This window comes from Bos indicus, chromosome 10 (genome assembly GCF_029378745.1).
Source record: "Bos indicus isolate NIAB-ARS_2022 breed Sahiwal x Tharparkar chromosome 10, NIAB-ARS_B.indTharparkar_mat_pri_1.0, whole genome shotgun sequence".
Lineage (NCBI taxonomy): Eukaryota > Metazoa > Chordata > Mammalia > Artiodactyla > Bovidae > Bos > Bos indicus.
The window spans coordinates 102,887,199-102,906,161 of NC_091769.1; the positions used below are offsets into that span (position 1 = coordinate 102,887,199).

The following is an 18,963-nucleotide window of genomic DNA, read 5'->3' on the forward strand; positions in this document are numbered from 1 at the left end:
TCTTTCACCTTCATCAAGAGGCTCTTTCTGCCATAAAGGTGGTGTCATCTGCATATCTGAGGTTATTGATATTTCTCCTGGCGATCTTGATTCCAGCTTGTGCTTCATCCAGCCCAGCGTTTCTCATGATGTACTCTGCATATAAGTTAAATAAGCAGGGTGACAATATACAGCCTTGACGTACTCCTTTTCCTATTTGGAACCAGTCTGTTGTTCCATGTCCAGTTCTAACTGTTGCTTCCTGACCTGCATACAGATTTCTCAAGAGGCAGGTCAGGTGGTCTGGTATTCCCATCTCTTTCAGAATTTTCCACAGTTTATTGTGATCCACACAGTCAAAGGCTTTGGCATAGTCAATAAAGCAGAAATAGATGTTTTTCTGGAACTCTCTTTCTTTTTCCATGATCCAGCGGATGTTGGCAATTTGATCTCTGGTTCCTCTGCCTTTTCTAAAACCAGCTTGAACATCTGGAAGGTCGCGGTTCACGTATTGCTGAAGCCTGGCTTGGAGAATTTTAAGCATGACTTTACTAGCGTGTGAGATGAGTGCAATTGTGCGGTGGTTTGAGCATTCTTTGGCATTTCCTTTTTTTGGGGATTGGAATGAAAACTGACCTTTTCCAAAGTCCTGTGGCCACTGCTGAGTTTTCCAAATTTGCTGACATATTGAGTGCAGCATTTTTACAGCATCATCTTTTAGGATTTGAAATAGCTCAACTGGAATTCCATCACCTCCATTAGCTTTGTTTGTAGTGATGCTTTCTAAGGCCCACTTTACTTCACATTCCACCCTACATATCTGCATTGGTTTTTTATTTTTGGCCTTACGTTTAAAATTCGTCTTCTAGATTATATTTATTTATGATTCTCCATGGTGTGATCTTTTTGTTCCAAACTCTACCTCATGGAAACCTTTAAGCTTTTGCTTTGATTGTCAATTTCCTGATTCTCTCTCTTGTTTCCAGAGCTAAATTCGCAAGAGGTTCTGTTTTTCCCATACCATCTTTTTTCACTGAGTCACATCTTGGGTTGTTGAACACCCTATGGAATGGGTCAGAAGCCCACCTGTATTTTAATTACCTGGCAGATGGTCAGTGGAGGTCACAAGCTATATGCAGGCTTGACCTTTAGCATGGACTACGGGAATGACAGCAACTGTGATCAATATATGTAGTAGGTCCTGGGGGTGAATCTTAGTTTAAAAATACTGTGGGAAGTATTGTGAAGCTGTGGGAAGAATAGAGCATAGCCTTTTCTATAACACTGCTTAACATTGACTTTGAGTTCCTATACCTGTTGCTGGAAGGAAATTTAACTTGAAATCTTTGAAGAGAGGCATCCACATTGATGACTGCTGAAAGTCCATTACTTAATCTGATTAAGATGGTGTATGAAAGACATATTGAAATATCCTCCCCTACCCTCTCCCCAGCCCTTCTCTACAAACACAAAAGGATTGGATAAATGGTCAAAAACAATTTAAGCAGTGGTTTTCAAGTGTTAGAATAAAAACTGATTTTTTTTCTTCTCTCAGAAATTCATCCAACTCAAAACTATAAAGAGGATGAAAAACAAACAAAATAGACAAATGAAAACAGATAAAAATAGTCTGTAAGCCTGGACTACAGCCTATGACTACAGCCCAGTATAGTGAAAGTCAAACAGGAATGTGATAATGGATGCCCTAGGGATGCAGATTTTATACAATGTGAGAGTAATATTGCTCTCCAAAGAAGGTGACCCAAGACCAAAAAGCTCTTGTACTGAACAACAAGAACAGGCAAGCAGACTGAAGTTGGAGTTTTTTGTTTTTAATTTCCATTTGTCACAAAGATTTGAGGTATAGGGAAGGTGAAGTTGAACGAGGACAAATAGTCATGCCTGTAAAAAGCAGTCTGTTGGTACGGAATAGTGAAGGACATAGACCCTGCACTGTAAGAAACCCTGAAATGCTAATCATGGGGAAAAGCAAGCACTAGCACATACTGGTTCATACAGCAAATGACTTTAAATATGGTCCTGCCTCCATCCTCTTGGAAGTCTCTTGCAAACAGCCGAGGAAGAACTCAGCTCATTCAATGTTAAAAAAAAAAAAAAAAAAAAAAAAGTAGCATCCATAAAAAAAGAATGGGGAAAAATGTCCAGAGCAAAGCACTGAGAACTTTGGAATTAGAGAATATGAGAAGGAAATTAAGAGAAATGTGGGCTAAAGGGAGAGGCGCTTATATTTGTCTGATAGACGTTGCAGAAAGACAGAAGAATGGTGGAGGGGTAATATTCCAAGAGAGATGGCTCTATTAGGTCCAGGCAGGCAAGACCCAGGTTTGAGGAGATTGAGTGTCAGGGGTAAAGAACACAGGCAACACAGGGAAACTAGGGAGCAAAGGTCTAGGAATTCAAGCCAAAGCATTTGGATAGAAAGAGGTGAAAATATAAGTGTGGAAAGAGAGCAAGAGAGGTATCAATGAGTATGGAATCTGATGAATGGTGAGGCAAAGCATTTTTAGCCATATTCTCTTGGCTAGAACAGATCTGAATATGAGTGAAACTAAGTTTACAAGGAGAGGCAAGCACACAGTTATAACTGGTAATGGAGGGTTAGAAATGAAGAGTTAAGAGTTCTGGATACTTAGATTCTTGAGGGGATGTACAGCAGATAGAGACAACTGAGGTCTTAGGGTCAGAATCCTTTGGACTCCCTTGATTAGACTGACTTGAGTGTCAGAGCAAATTCTGAATTCTAGTTTTCCTTTCAAGAGCATGAGAGAAACCTATGGACTAATCATCAGGGATTCTGCCTCAGAATAAATTTTCCATCTATATTTAAGCTTTTCATCCTGTGGAGGACCCAATATGCAAATTGAAAAATAGTATTTGCACATTTAACATTTCTTTTTTCTCCCATAATAATGTTCCTCACTTCTGTCTGCCTAAGATCTGATCTTTTGAGTCCTATCTTATATAGCCTATATATTTCCATTGACCACACCCCCTAGTCATACATCAAGGACCCATCTATTATGCTCTCCTAAAACAAACTAGGGAGAAGGCGATGGCACCCCACTCCAGTACTCTTGCCTGGAAAATCCCATGGATGGAGGAGTTTGGTAGGCTGCAGTCCATGGGGTTGCAAAGAGTCGGACACGACTGAGTGACTTCACTTTCACTTTTCACTTTCATGCACTGGAGAAGGAAATGGCAACCCACTCCAGTGTTCTTGCCTGGAGAATCCCAGGGATGGGGGGAGCCTGGTGGGATGCCGTCTATGGGGTCGCACAGAGTTGGACACCACTGAAGCAACTTAGCAGCAGCAGAAAACATACTAGAGATATTACCTTGCAAACAAAGGTCCATCTAGTCAAGGCTATGGTTTTTCCAGTGGTCATGTATGGATGTGAGTTGGACTGTGAAGAAAACTGAGTGCCGAAGAATTGATGCTTTTGAACTGTGGTATTGGAGAAGACTCTTGAGTCCCTTGGACTGCAAGGAGATCCAACAGTCCATCCTAAAGGAGATCAGTCCTGGGTGTTCATTGGAAGGAGTGATGCTAAAGCTGAAACTCCAATACTTTGGCCACCTCATGCGAAGAGTTGACTCATTGGAAAAGACCCTGATGCTGGGAGGGATTGGGGGCAGGAGGAGAAGGGGACGACAGAGGATGAGATGGCTGGATGGCATCACCGCCTCGATGGACATGGGTTTGAGTGAACTCCGGGAGTTGGTGATGGACAGGGAGGCCTGGCGTGCTGCAATTCATGGGGTTGCAAAGAGTCGGACACAACTGAGCAACTGAACTGAACTGAAAACATACTTAGCTCTACTATACAAATTATCCTCCTGCTCTGAGGAGGTTTCATCTCAGTCTCCATTTCTATACTCCTGAATCACAGCGTTTCAGCTTTAGCATTTAGGAAAGGGTAAGAATACACAGAGCTGGTAATGGTATATGCTGGGAACAGTGGATCCTGGCATTTGAAAAGTCTAAGCTGGGGGCAAAGTCATTTCAGGAATCCTGGCAGAATACTCTGGAAGAAGGAGAGCCCTGGGCTGTCAATGGTGACAAGGTCCTCCACACAGCTAAATCAGACAGATCCCACAGGGCCCTGAGACTCCAGAAGTTCAGTTCTGGTAAAGATATGGCCTGTGAGATGGAACTCCAGACTTGGTTTCAGGCCACCCTCTCGTTGCTGATTCCAGAATAGAGACAGGCTCAACCCATGGCTAGTGCTCAGATGAGGTAGAATAAAGGTGAGTGGAGTGGGCAGGGAAAGCCACTGCTGGACCTGGGAAGGCTCCCACTCGACCCTCCTCCAGCTATGTTCTTCTTTATAAGGTAGAGAGTCCATGGCTGGAAAATGCTCTCTCCCATAAATATTTTAAACTACATGCCATGCATCCAGGACTCTTAAAATTCTCTATTCAAGAGATTCTGTGTCCACTGTTAGGACCTCCATAGCTCCCATAGGCAACTGTGTGCCCGAAGGGTAGCTGTGTATAGGGATGTGTGTGTATGCGTGTATGGAGCTTTGTTGTGTGGGCTAGGTTTTCCACATACATGCTTATGAGGTATGGGATAGGGTAAAGGAGTTGGGAGGTTAAGAAGAATGGGCCAGGGACTTCAAGTAGTACTTTGCCATGACCTACAAATGCTAGTGAAAACCTAGATGTGAGCAGTTCAAGGGCAGAGCCTCTATCTTACCCACTTCTATGCCCTAACAAGTTTGGGAATTAGAACAGAGATGAAATTATTGAATGTTTACTTCATCAGACTCTTAGGTACTGATATCAAATCCACTTCTACTGGTTACTATTTAATAATAGCAGCTATAATACTGTGAATCATTTATTCTGGGAAACATCTGGCAATACTGTGAACCATTTATCCTGGAAAACCTGCCACTATAAAACATCTTGAAATGCCAGTTAAAATGTAACAAACATCCTTTGTAATGCATACCTGAGTGTACAAGAAAGTAAAGAGAAATTCCAAAGAATACAGACTGGAAAGCAGTGAGATGGGCTGGAGTCATTGAGAGCTGTATCAGCACTGAGAGTTTTTGTGTATCTCAGGAAAACCCAGATTTAACAATTAAAAAAAAATTTTATTTAACTTATGTAAAATTGATTTAACAATCTTTAGACCCACATCAAGTAGGGAGTTGGACCTCAGACCCTTAAATAATGGTAACACATTTGAAGGGTTACATCCTCAGTGAAGGAGTGGCAAAGAAAAATAATAAAGGACCTTTACTATCATGATCTGGGGTCTGAGTGATAAGAGTGTCTGTGGAGAATTTTTAACCACAAGCTTGCCCTCCTACAGGGTTAGGCTTAAAATTTACAGTCCCCTCTATGAGCTAGCTAGTGGTAAAGAACCCTCCTGCTAATGCAGGAGATGTAAGAGAAGCAGGTTCTATCCCTGGGTCAGGAAGATCCCCTGGAGGAGGGTATGGCAACCCACTTCAGTATGCTTGTCTGGAGAATCCCATGGACAGAGGAGCCTGGCAGGCTACAGTCCATAGGGTCACAAAGAGTCAGACATGACTGAAGCAACTTATTTAGCATGCATGCTTTGAGCTACAGATTTGAAACCAATAATATTAACATAAAATGGTGGAAGGTTGGTGTAATTTGGATCTCCAAGCAGAAATAAACACAGATATTCCCTGTACGGACTTGCCTTTAATCTAGACAAAATATAAAATAGAAGAGATTTATAAACTAAATTATACTAAGTTACACTGCTGCTGCTGCTGCTGCTAAATCGCTTCAGTCATGTCTGACTATGCGACCCCATAGATGGCAGCCCACCAGGCTCCCCCGTCCATGGGATTTTCCAAGCAAGGGTACTGGAGTGGGTTGCCATTGCCTTCTCCGAAATTACACTGAATTACACTAAAATTAAGGACTTCTTTTCATGGGAAGACACTATAATGGGGATGAAAAGACAAGCCATAAGCCAAAGGTGGGAGAAGATATTTACAAAACAACCAAAATAGAACTAGTATCTGGAATATATAGAGAACTACTCTGAATCAATAAGACAAACAACTCATTAAAAAAATGAACAAAAGACTTAAGACACTTCTTCTCTTAACAAAAGATGATCCACAAATATGTGAAAAATGTTAAACTGTATTGCTGCTGCTGCTAAGTCACTTCAGTCATGTCTGACTCTGTCTGATCCCATAGACGGCAGCCCACCAGGCTCCCCCGTCCCTGGGATTCTCCAGGCAAGAACACTGGAGTGGGTTGCCGTTTCCTTCTCCAATGCATGAAAAGTGAAAAGTGAAAGTGAAGTCACTCAATCATGTCTGACTCTTAGTGACCCCATGGACTGCAGCCTACCAGGCTCCTCCATCCATGGGATTTTCCAGGCAAGAGTACTGGAGTGGGGTGCCATTGCCTTCTCTGGTTAAACTGCATTAGGTAATCACAAAAATGAAAACTAAAGCTATACTGAGGTACCATTACACATCAGTTGGTTTGTTATAAGACAGAAAATGTGACAAAAATAGACGTTGGTGAGGAAGTGGAGCAACCAAAATTTTCATGTCCTGCTAGTAGAGTGTAAATTCCTACCATTGTTTTGGCAAACAGTTTGGTATTATGTGGTAAAGGTAAAGGTGTTCATATCCCATGATCTATCAGTGTTATTCCCACATGTATAATGTTTACACATGTCCACAAAAAAATACAGAAAAGACATATAGTAACACATGTAAGAATGTTAATAGCATTGTGCATCTTTTACAAATTGAAGGTCTGTGGCAACCCTGCTCTGTGCAAGTATATTGGTCCCATTTTCCCAAAAGTATTTGCTCACTTTGTGTCTCTGTGCCACATTTTGAAAATTCTTGTAATATTTCAAGCTTTTAAATTAGTATATTAATATCTGATATATTACATATTATTATATAATAAAAATATAATTATATGTATTATTACATTTCTATCACAGATATTATATTACTTGTGATTAGTGATCTTTGATGTTATTGTTGTAATTGTTCTGAGGCCCCACAGATCACACTTGCATAAGACAAGGATACTTAATAAATGCTGTGTGTGTTCTGACTGCTGCAGATGGGCCATTCCTTTGTCTCTCTCCTTTTCCCTGGGCCTGCCTATTCCCTGAGACATAGCAAGATTGATATTTGGCTGACTAATAACCCTACAATTACCCCTAAGTGTTCAAAGGGAAGGAAGAGTCACATGTCTTAAATCAAAAACTACAAAAGATTAAGCCTTGGTGAGGAAGGCATGTCAAAAGCCAAGACAGGCTGAAAGCTAGGTTTCCTGTGCCACGTGGCCAACTTGTGAATGCAAAGAAAAATTTCTTGAAGGAAACTAAAAGTGTGAGTCCAATAAGCTGTGAAGAGTGAAAAAGCAAGACAGCCTTACTGCTGATAATGGAGGAAGCTTTGGGGGTCTGGGTAAGAGATCAAACCAGCCACAACAACCCTTAAATCAAAGCCTCATCCAAGCAAGGCCCTAACTCTCTTCGATTTCAGGAAGGCTGGGAGGGGTGAGGGGGCTGCAGAAGAAGAGTGTGAATCTAGCCGAGGGGGACACACGGCTCCAGGAGCCATCTTCAAGACATGAAAGTTCCAGGTGAAGCAGCCAGTGCTGAGGTAGAAGCTACAGCAAACTGTTCACAAGCTCTCGCTGAGGTCATTAGTGAGGTGGCCACACTGAACAGCAGATTTTCAGTGTAGATGAAGCAGCCTTATATTGGAAGAAGATGCTACCGAGGACTCTCACAGCTAGAGGGGTAGTCAGTGGCTGGCTCCCTAGTTTCAAAGGCCAGGACGTGTCTCCTGCTAAGGGCGAATGCAGCTGGTAAGTTTAAGTTGAAGCCAGTGCTCATTTACCATTCTGAAAATCCTAGGGCCCTTAGGATTTACATTAAATCTACTCTGCCGGTGTTCTATAAACAAAGCCTAGATGACAACACATCTGCTGACAACATGGTTTACTGAATATTTTAAGCCCACTGTTAAGATCTACTGCTCAGAAAAAAATTCTTTTCAAAATATCATTGATAATTTGTCTGATTACTCAAGAACTCTGATTGAGATGTACAATGAGATTCATGCTGTTTTCATGCCTGCCAACAGGACATGGGACAAGGATAATTTCAACTTTTAAGTCTTTCCATTTGAGAAATACATTTCATAAGGCTATAACTGCATTAGATAGTGATTCCTCTGATAGATCTGGGCAAAGTAGATTGATAGCCTTCTGCAAAGGATTCACCACTATAGATGCCATTAAGAACACTTACGATTTGTGGGGAGAGGTCAAACTATCAGCATACACAGGAATTTGGCAGAAGTTGATTAAAATCCACAAGGAAGACTTTGAGGGGTTCAAAACTTCAGTGGAGGAAGTACCTGCAGATGTGGTGGAATATCAAGAGAACCAGAACTGGAAGTGGAGCCTAAAGATATGACTCAATTAACTGCAATTTCACAGAACTAAAGAGCTTCTTGATCAAGGTGAAAGAAGAGAGAGAAAAAGGTGGCTTAAAACTCAATATTCAGAAAACTAAGATCATGCATCCAGTCCCATCACTTGGGCACATAGATGGGGAAAAAATGGAAACAGTGACAGACTTTCTTTGCTTGGGCTCCAAAATCACTGTGGATGGTGACTGTAGTGATGAAATTAAAAGACACCTGCTCCTTGGAAGAAAAGCTATGACAAACCTAGAGAGAGTATTAAAAAGCAAAGACGTTACTTTGCCGACAAAGGTCTGTATTATAGTCAAAGCTATGGGTTTTCCAGTAGTCATGTATGGATGTGAGAGTTGGACCATAAAGAACGCTGAGCACTGAAGAATTGATGCTTTCAAACTGTGGTGCTGGAGAAGACTCTTGAGAGTCTCTTGGACAGCAAGGAAATCAAACCAGTCAATCCTAAAGGAAATCAACTCTGAATATTCATTGGAAGGACTGATGCTGAAGCTGAAGCTTCAATACTTTGGCCACCTGGTGCAAAATGTCGACTCATTTGAAAAGACCCTGAAGCTGGGAAAGACTGAGGGCAGGATGAGAAGGGGATGACAGAGGGTGAGATGGCTGGATGGCATCACTGACTCAATGGACAAGAGTTTGAGCAAACTCTGGGAGAGACTGAAGGACAGGGAAGCCTGGTGTGCTGCAGCCCATGGAGTTGCAAAGAGTGGGACACAACTGAGCCACTGAACAACAAAAACAACTGGAGGTCTAGTGGCAGTCACCTTCCAACGTGGGGGGTGTGTGGCTTTGATTCCTGGTCAGGGAGCTGAGATCCCACATGCCTGGCAGCCAAAAAACCAAAAAATAAAACAGAAGCAACATTATAACAAATTCAACAAAGACTTCAAAAATGGTCCACATTAAAAAAAAAAAAAAAACTTTAATAGAGGAGAAGTTGCTTGTTATGGATGAGGGAAAAACGTGGTTTCTCGAGATAAAATCTACTCCAGGTGAAGATACCATGAAGAGTGTTGAAATTACAACAAAGGATTTAGACTATGACATAAAATTAGTGATAGAGTAGAGGCAAGGTTTGAGAGGACTGACTCCAATTTTGAAAGAAGCTGTAGTGTGGGTATAATGCTATCAAACAGTGCCACACGCTAAAGAGAAATCATTCGTGAAAGGAAGAGTCAATCAATGCACCAAACTTCACTACTTATTCCAAGAAACCTCCACAGCCACCCCAGCCTTCAGCAACCATCACCCTGAGAAGTCAGCAGCCATCAACACAGAGGCAAGACTCTCCACTAGCAAAAAGACTCCACTTGTTGAAGGCTCAAATGATGGTTAGCATATTTTAACAAAAAAGTATTTTTAATTAAGATACGTACTTTTTAGTCATCATGCTATTGCACATGTAATAGATTACAGTAATAACTTCCATATGCACTGGGAAACCAAAAATTTCATGTGATTCACTTTACTCTGATATTCATTTTATTGTGGTCGCCTGGAAGCCAACCCACAATATCTCCTACATATGTCTGTATATAATATATATTCACCAAAGAACATGAGCAGGAATGTTCCTAGCAACACTATTTATAATAGCTCCACACTGGTAACTACTCAAAAAGTCTATCAACAGTAGAACAGAGAAATAAATTATGGCATATTTACACACTGGATATTATACAGCAATGAGGATGAATGGACCAAAATTATATAGAATATGAATAAATCTCACAAATGTAATGTTGACAAAGGAGGTCAGCAACAAAAGAGTATATATTTGCATTTATATAAAATTAAAAACAGGTAAAACTAATATATTGTGTTGGAAGTCAGGATGGGGGTCAGTCTTAATGAGGGATAGTGACTTGAAGCAGGCATATGGGGGGGGGAACTTCTGGGATGCTGAAAATGTTTTTCTTTTTTTAATGCTGTTTTCAACTGTATTCTTTTTTCAAATAAACTTTTAATTTTATATTGAAGTATAGCCAATTAGCATTGTGACAGCTTCAGGTGGACAGTGAAGGGACTCTCAGTCATATACATGTATCCATTCTCCCCCAATCTCCCCACTTCCATCCAGACTGCCACATAACTTTGAGCAGAGTTCCCTGGGCTATACAGTAGGACCTTGTTGGTTATCCTGAAAATGTTTTGTTTCTTGATCAGGGTTATGATTACACAGATATGTTCATTTTGTGAAAAGTCATTGATCTGTACATTTATGATTCTACATTTTCTGTATAAATGTTATTTCTGGAACATGTTTTTTAAAAAGGAAGGGTGAAGGGCCTGGATGATATTATAATTGATGATATTATGCCATTGACTGAGGAATCTGACTGATCTTCCAATTCTTTGCACATGACTTCTAGAAAACAAAATGAAAGGTAATAACTAATAGAACAAATGTTTAAAGTAAAACTTTCAACTGATACAAGGAGAAAGTGAGTGGAAGAAGTGATATACAATGAAATACATTTCTTTGATTGGGTACTCTTTCATCTTCTGCCTTGGTTCTCTATTAAAGTTTAATAATGTTGGGAGTAGAATAAACTCTGATGTTAGAGAACACTGAATTTACTGATCACTTTCAAAGAAGCGATGATAGTGCTTTTACTCTGGCTGTACCAATTCTCAGCTCCTTTAGGAACAGAGCCCACTACTCTGAAATGCTGAAATGGGCAGCAAGAAAGAGAAACTCATTTTAGCTGTTCTTTTTCAAAGGTATCTTCCAACCTCTCCTCCAAAACTGATACTGATTCAGACAGCTACGCTGAAGTGAATGATGTGATCACCCAAATATCCTCCAAAGTGCAGATACAAGATATTACTACGGAATTACACTGCCCATTGTGTAATGACTGGTTTCGTGATGCATTAATGCTAAGCTGTGGCCACAACTTCTGCCAATCTTGTATCCAAAACTTTTGGAAGCAGCAAGCAAATGAAACATTCTGTCCTGAGTGTAAGATGTTATGTCAATACAGTAACTGTACATTTAATCTTGTACTGGAGAAACTGGTAGAGAAGATTAAGAAGCTACCCCTGCTCAAGGGCCATCCACGGTGCCCAGAGCATGGAGAGAACCTGAAACTGTTCAGTAAGCCAGATGGGAGACTAATATGCTTTCAATGCAAAGATGCTCGATTGTCTGTGGGGCAGTCTAAAGAATTCCTGCAGATCTCTGATGCTGTCCATTTCTTCACGGTGGGTGATCCCTGGGTCTTGAACAGTCTTGAGCAATTCTTTAGGAAGGCTGGGAAAAATCGTTTGTTGTACTTCTTTCAATACCACACTTTCATTCAGGTGATTATTAGAAAGCTCAGAGGGCTCAAAAAATACAATGTATCTTGCAAAGTTCTTTCTCTGTAGTTGTCAATTATAGGGAAGCAGTAAGGGAGCTCTGGCCTACTTCCTCAATAAATCAAACATTTACCTAAACCTTGCCTTGACAGCATTCTACTAGACACTGTACAGAACATGGACTTGTAAAATATTGCTTTTGTTATAAAAGTCTTGAAATTTAGTCAAGTTTAAAGTGAACAAAACAACAGAAGGAATATAAGACAGTCTACTGTTGAGAGCTAAATTTTTGTCACATTTGTAATTCACAAATGTTTAGAATTTCAGAGATTAGAGAAAACTGAAATAGTCAGGGGAGGCATGGTGAAAGAAAGCTTGAAAGGGGGGCAATTATTTGAATTTGGATGGACAGAAGGAAGAAACGAGTGTTGTGAGAACAATGTAAGTAAAAGTAGAGATAGCAAGAACAGTGTAAATATATTAGAAAATGTACAGAGTTCTGTTATCTTCCTCAAAGCCCTGTAGCTAGCTAATAAGAAGATAAAACAGTTTCTCTGCAGTTTGTAATTTTATTCACAATTTTTGGAAGAGACAGGAATTATGATACAAGGGAAAAGGAGACTTTTGTAGCAGGAGCTTGCTTTCTTTCCCCCTGACACCCTGGGGCTTTGGGGTAGATGTTCTTCATGGCCCTTTATCTCCCAGTTAGCATGGGTTAATTCTTTATGGTATCCCCAGGAGGAGCTTACCATTCATCAGGGTCAACTGGAGGCAACCCTGAAGGAGCTTCAGTCCCTGAAGAATATGCAGAAGGATGCTATTGCTGCTCACAAGGTGAGGAGCAGGGCAGAGGGACCATGAGACAGAACTGGAATTGTACCCTCCCTGTAACTTCAGCTATGTGGGTGGAAAGGTACCTTTACATATACAACAAAATGCTAAATGGCACCAGGCTATAGAAGTAGAAAACAGACACTGTAGAGTGGAAAGAAATACGGCAGTGGAGTAGGTTCCCAATAGCTGATCAACAGAGAGAGCAGACTGACCTTTCCCCTAGATAAGCTGATCCTTTTCATGGTGCAGTCACTAGGTGATTGCTATGGGGCTGTGATCTGTCTGATCTTTCCTATTATCTATGGCAAAATAAGGAATTTATTTTTAAAAAATCCACTATAGATTGCTATGTTCAAAGAAATACCTTTCTTTCCTTTGGGCTTAAAACCAGGCCTCTCTGAACCAAGGTCTCTTAGATTGCTGGCTTTTCTCTCTGATCTAATCCTTCTTAGCTTTTCCCAAACTAAATAAAACTACTGCTTATACTTTCAACTTCACAGGACCTCTAGGACAACATTAATGGTTAGGGACTTGGCAAATCAGTTCCTAGGCTAGGGGAATAATTTGGGAGTTCTGTTTCTTCATTAATTACCCTATAGAGGAGAGTCTTCTCTGGCATTTGACATCTGGAAGAAGAAATAAATATAATGAGGGAAAGAAGAAGGATAGATGGAAATAAAGATGTCTTAAGAGAATCGTGTTCCTGTTGTAAGAGTTCTTAGTTCAGCTATTACAGTCAACACTCATTCATTCAACAAATATTTGAGTGGTGCAGCATTATGCTAGATATTGTATTCCAACTATGGTGGGAGACAGATGTTAATTAAATAATCCCACCAATAATAAAACATCACTGTGATAATTACTATAAATGATTATAAATATACAGTATATTAGAGTATATAAACGGAAAGCCTAATCTAGATGGAAGAAGTCACTTACTAAAAATTGAAATTAAAAATTTCTTATTAAAAATTGAGAATTGAAAGGATAAGTGTTATCTTTAGCCAAGTGAACTGGGTGAGGGGAATATGAAGGAAATGGCCTGGAGAATGTTCTATGAAGAGGAAAGAGCATTATAGAAAAGTTCTTGAGACAGGAAGCTAGTTACTATGTTAAACAGAAAGAAGGCCAATTAAGATGGATCTTGGTAGGCAAGATGAGACTGAAAAGGCAGATAAGGCCCAATCATGTAGGCCCTTGTAGATAATGTTATGAATTTTGAATTTTATTCTGTGCATAATTGAGAAGTCATTAAAAGGTTTAAACAGGACATGGTCTCATCTCATTTTGAAAGCATCAGTCTGGTGGCTGTGTGGAATGTGGACTGGAGAAAGGCAATGACAAGGATAATGGTTAGAAGAAGACTACTGTGGTGATCCCAGAGAACGATGATGGCTTGGACTAAAATGGCAGTAGAGACTGAAAGAAATAAATAGCTTTAGCATATGCTTTGTAAATAAAAACTACCTGCATGTGGTGACTGATTAGATGTGAGAGGTGAGTGGTGATAGCAAATAGACAGTTGGATATATGAATCTGGAGTTGAGAAGTTGGTCTAGGCTGAAAATAAGAAGTCAGTGTATAGACTACACTTCAAAGTTGTGAGAGCAGAGGCTTTTACCGAGAACGAGAGTGTAGAATGAGAAAGGGAAAGAGCCCAGGACAGAATATCAAGTAATTTAATATTCAAAGCTTGGTTAGAGACACAACTAACAAATGAGACTGAGAAATATGGTGAAATAGGTAAAAGGAAAAATGCAAACGTCTGACCTAGAGGACAGTGAGAGTTAAGACTATTTTAAAGAGTACAATTACAGTGATTGACCATAGACTATAAGCTGGATAAGAGGGGACATGAAGGCAGAGAAGTTGATGAACAGAAATGGAGGGGTCAATGAATAGGAGGATTCTATGAAATCCAATAACAGTTGCAACAGTGGAACCTGGGTAAGTGAACATAAAAAGTAATTCTGGGGATGGTACAATTGCTGGGGAAGATAAAACCCTCAATGTGACTAAAAGAATGAGTAGATATAGGTAAAAATCACTAGAAATGATGATGAGGAACTGAGAAGCCAGGATGTCAGATGGCTTACCCACGAGGAAGAGAGCTCCCAGTGTAACAGTTACCAATTTCAAGTGCTTCAGACATTGCCCATCTCTGGCTCTTTTTGTACTGTGGTGCCTCCTCCAGTTCTGATTTCTTAAAAAAGGGCAGTTCTTCCAGCCTCCTATGGACCCAGTCTAACAGCATCACTTGGTAGATACTGGTTTGTACTTCTGGATAAAAGGGTATTATTGTTCATTTTACAAAGTTTGATTAACCCCACAGTCTTATTTAAGATGGCATTGGTTACCACCTCAGTTTTGCAACAGCAACCTAGAGATGACTTTTGACTATTTCAACCCTGACTATTAAACTAGCTGGGAAAGACAGAACACGTTTTCCAAAAGCCTCCTTTTAGTACAGTTGAATGTTGATATGCAGTATTTGTATGCGTTTTCCTGTTATGGTATTTCCCAAGTTGTGTGAGTGGTGGTGGTGTGGGCCCCCATCCCTAAATGCTAGTCTCAGTAATTACCATGGTGATGATCATGGAGGTTTCCAGGAAAACAAGCTACATCTGCAGCAACACATCTCCCTGGAGTTTCTAAAGCTGCATCAGTTCCTGCACAGCAAAGAAAAGGACCTTTTAAGTGAGCTCCGAGAAGAGGGGAAAGCCTTGAATGAGGAGATGGAGCTGAATCTGAGCCACATTCAGGAACAGTGTCTCCTAGCCAAGGAGATGTTGGTGAGCATCCAGGCACGGATGGAGCAGCAGAACCCCTTCGACTTTCTCAAAGTGAGACTCCATACCAACATGACAATGGGTACAACAGAGGGGGGAAGAGAGGGTTGGAAAGAATGTACAAGCAGATTTTCCCTTCCAGGAGGGGAAAAAAATCTGCTGTAGTGATTTTAAGATTCCCTGGGAGAAAAGCAGAAGGTTCCTTTTGCCTTATACTCAATTCAAAGTTTTCACACGCCTAGTAAAGAAGATAGTAAGATGCCATTAAAAGAAATCTGTTTTAATATTTCCCCATAAAGAACTCTGAAGCTTTATTTCTCAAAAATAAGAATGTTGCCACCTAAACTGTATCTTTTACTGGCTCTCAGTAATCATAAATTGACCTGTTTGAAAAGCTGTTTGTCAATCTTTGCTACCTGACACTTCACCTCTAAAGTGGCATTGGTTACTACCTTAGGACTCAGAAGCTTAATTTAGCCATAGTAAAGAAAGTGGCCTTGGGGTGGGAATATCTATTGTGTTGTTCTACTGAGACTACGTGGCAGTATAGGTAAAAACAGCTTAACCTTAATTTTTTTCTTGTTTCCTGTAAAAAGAAACTCTAGAAAATCAGAGGAAAGTAAGCCAGTTTATCGTGGGATAGACGAAGGATGAAGATCAGAAAAAAGGCATTTGGAGGATGAGAGGAGTTGGTGGCAATGGGATGGGGGCCATCTGCATAGGACTGCAGTTTTGACCATCAAATTTTGGTGGTGGCCAGTAACACCAAACAAATTTCTGGAGCTGATGAACACGCATCTAACCTTTCCATTTCTCCTTTCCTCTTCTAGGACATCACACCTCTCTTGGACAGGTAAATGTCTCCTTGTGGTATTAATAGCCTGCCTTCAGTCCCTGGAGGATGTCTAAGAATAAACAATTTACGTCCCCTGCAGCTTGGAGCAAGGAATGAGAATGCTGACGCCCAAGGAGCTTGTCTCCAGAAAGCTGAGCCCAGGCGTGTTCAAAGGGCCCATCCAGTACACGATATGGAGAGACATGCAGTCCACCCTCTCTCCAGGTAACAGTGGGTAGGAGCCATTGGTTCCTGGGGGTCCCAATTTAATGTTTCATTCTCAGGACCTCTTCTGTGGCCCTAACAGTACGTTTGAGTCTAGAAGGAGGGAGGCATGAAGTTTAGCCAAAAGGCTAGTTGGTATGACTGAATTTCTTCTCTTACTGTTATCTAAGAATGCAGGATCTTATACTTGTGAATAGAGTCTGGTGTCAGAACTAACTTCTCAGCCTATGATTTTGCTTGACTGTTCTATCAAATGTAACAACCAATATTTTTCTAAAACAGTTATATAAGTGTCTGAGGCATCTCTGCTCTGAAGGTAGAAGTTACTATACATATTCATCATATGTATGAGTACAGTTCCTCTTGTGGTTAATGTTCATAACATAGAGTATATCATCTTAGGAGATTGTTTACAGATCTTAAGTGCTTCAAAAGAAAACCAATTGTTTCAATAGCTGTGACTAAGTTTTTGTCATCCTGCAGATACTAAAAAAAAAAAAAACAACAAAACAAAACAAAACAAAACTGGACAGGACAGGACAAAAGAACACAGACAACATTTCAAGAACATAAAATAAAGTTCCAAATAAAAAGTTACAGAAATAGAGCTCTAAATAAAGTTTTTTATAGACTCATTATTATTTGTAATTACTGATTTAATGAAAATCACACATCTACCCCTTCTAATGTTTCCAGGTAGCTGACAATGAAAAAAATCAGCTTTACTGAGGTATAATTAACATAGAAGAAAATTTGTTAATTTTAATGTACAATTTGATGAGTCTGACAAATGTACACATTTATGTAAACATCCCCAAAATCAAGATATAGAAAATTTCTGTCATCCCCAAAAGTTCCTGCATAACCCTTTGTGGTCAATCTTTTTCTTCTATCCTCAGTTGCTCATAATCACAGATCTACTTTATTTCACTTTGTCTTTTCTAAAATCTCATACATATATTATGTAGTTTTTTCTGTTTGGCTTTTTTCATTTAGCAAAATGCTTTTTGAGATTCACCTATGTTGTTGCATGTATCAATCACTGTATTTTATGGATACATCACAATTTGTATATTCATTCACCGATTGATGGACATTTGGATAGTTTCTAGTTTATGGCTAGTATGAAGAAACCTGACTGAATATTTGTTTATAAATCTTTTTGCTTTCTTTTTTAAACATTTATTTTTATTTAACTGATTTATTGGCTGCGCTGGGTCTTAGTTGCTGCACCTGGGCTTCCTCTAGCTTTGGTGAGCAGGGGCTACTCTTCGTTGCAGAGCTTGGGCTTCTCTTGTGGCAGAGCATGGGCTCTAGGGCACATGGGCTTCAGCAGTTGCAGCACCTGGGCTCAGCAGTTGCAGTGCACAGGCTTAGTTGTTCCACAGCATGTGGAATCTTCCTGGACCAGGGATTGAACCTGTGTCCCCTGAATCACCAGGGAAGTCCACGCTTTAATTTCTTCAGGGTAAATATCTAATGATGGGATTGCTGGGTTGTATGTTAAGTATATGCTTAACTATAAGAAACTATCACATTTTTTCCCCTTAAATGGTGGATTCATTTTAATTCCCACCTCCAATGGATGAGAGTCCCAGTTTCTCCAAATCCTTGCCAAAGTTTGATAATGTCTATCTTTCTGATTGTTTTAAATCCATCAAAGAAAATATTTTGTTCAAGCTCCCAAAACAAATTTGAGAAGTTATGCTGGATTTAAATTGAAAAAAAGCCAAGTTAAAACATGGAAATAAAGTTTTCATTTGATGGACGCTGAAACCAGTGGATACATTGGATCTATCCCATGTGGTATTTTTCGAGTTTTTTTAAGGGTCTACCAGGCTAAACCCTTTGTTGCCTTTACTGCTTTTGCTTTGCTTTCCCACTTTCCTTTCTTGCACTTTGCCTTCAGCTTTTTTTTTTTTTTTTCCTGCCTCTGGTTCATCCAGCATGGAGTAATATCCATGCTGGTCTAGAAGACTCCTTTTGTTTCTCTTAATATCAGTCTCCATTTTTATGTCATCTTTTAAATCTTTTACTACATGTTGAGTTTTACCATGACAATGTTTGGATACCACCACAGTTTTATTTTACCTTATTTAAAAAAAATACTTTTCCTCATATAGAATTGTGGTTTGATAGACTCTACTACTTTAGAAAAGCCACTCCATTGTTTTCTCACCTGCATAGTTTCTGATGAGATGTCTGTTATCACTTTTATATCATTTCTCTGTATGCACTATCTTTTTTTCTCATCGGTTACTTGTAAGATTTAGTTTTTTGTCACTTTTTTTCCACCAAGTGGACTATGCGGGTCTTGGTGTGTTTTCTCGGATCCATGGGTTTATAATTTTCATCAAGTTTGGAAAAATGTTGGCTATTATTTTTTTTAGGTTTTGTACCTCCATCTTTTCTTCTCTACTTCTGGAACTCTAATTTTACACATGTTGTTGTTCAGTCACCAAGTTGTGTCCGACTCTTTGCAACCCCATGGGCT

General features: G+C 39.9%; 1 protein-coding gene across 2 annotated transcripts in view; it reads left to right on the forward strand.

Moving 5' to 3' along the window:
* TRIM69 (tripartite motif containing 69) overlaps positions 1-18,963 on the forward strand; it is a 36,732-nt gene that overhangs the window by 9,393 nt on the left and 8,376 nt on the right. For both annotated transcript variants that reach the window (XM_070798042.1, XM_019967990.2), the window contains 5 exons: positions 11,205-11,687; positions 12,522-12,617; positions 15,230-15,463; positions 16,240-16,262; positions 16,345-16,469. In XM_070798042.1, the coding sequence (XP_070654143.1) occupies positions 11,205-11,687; positions 12,522-12,617; positions 15,230-15,463; positions 16,240-16,262; positions 16,345-16,469 (961 nt within the window). The remainder of the gene's footprint in view (positions 1-11,204; positions 11,688-12,521; positions 12,618-15,229; positions 15,464-16,239; positions 16,263-16,344; positions 16,470-18,963) is intronic.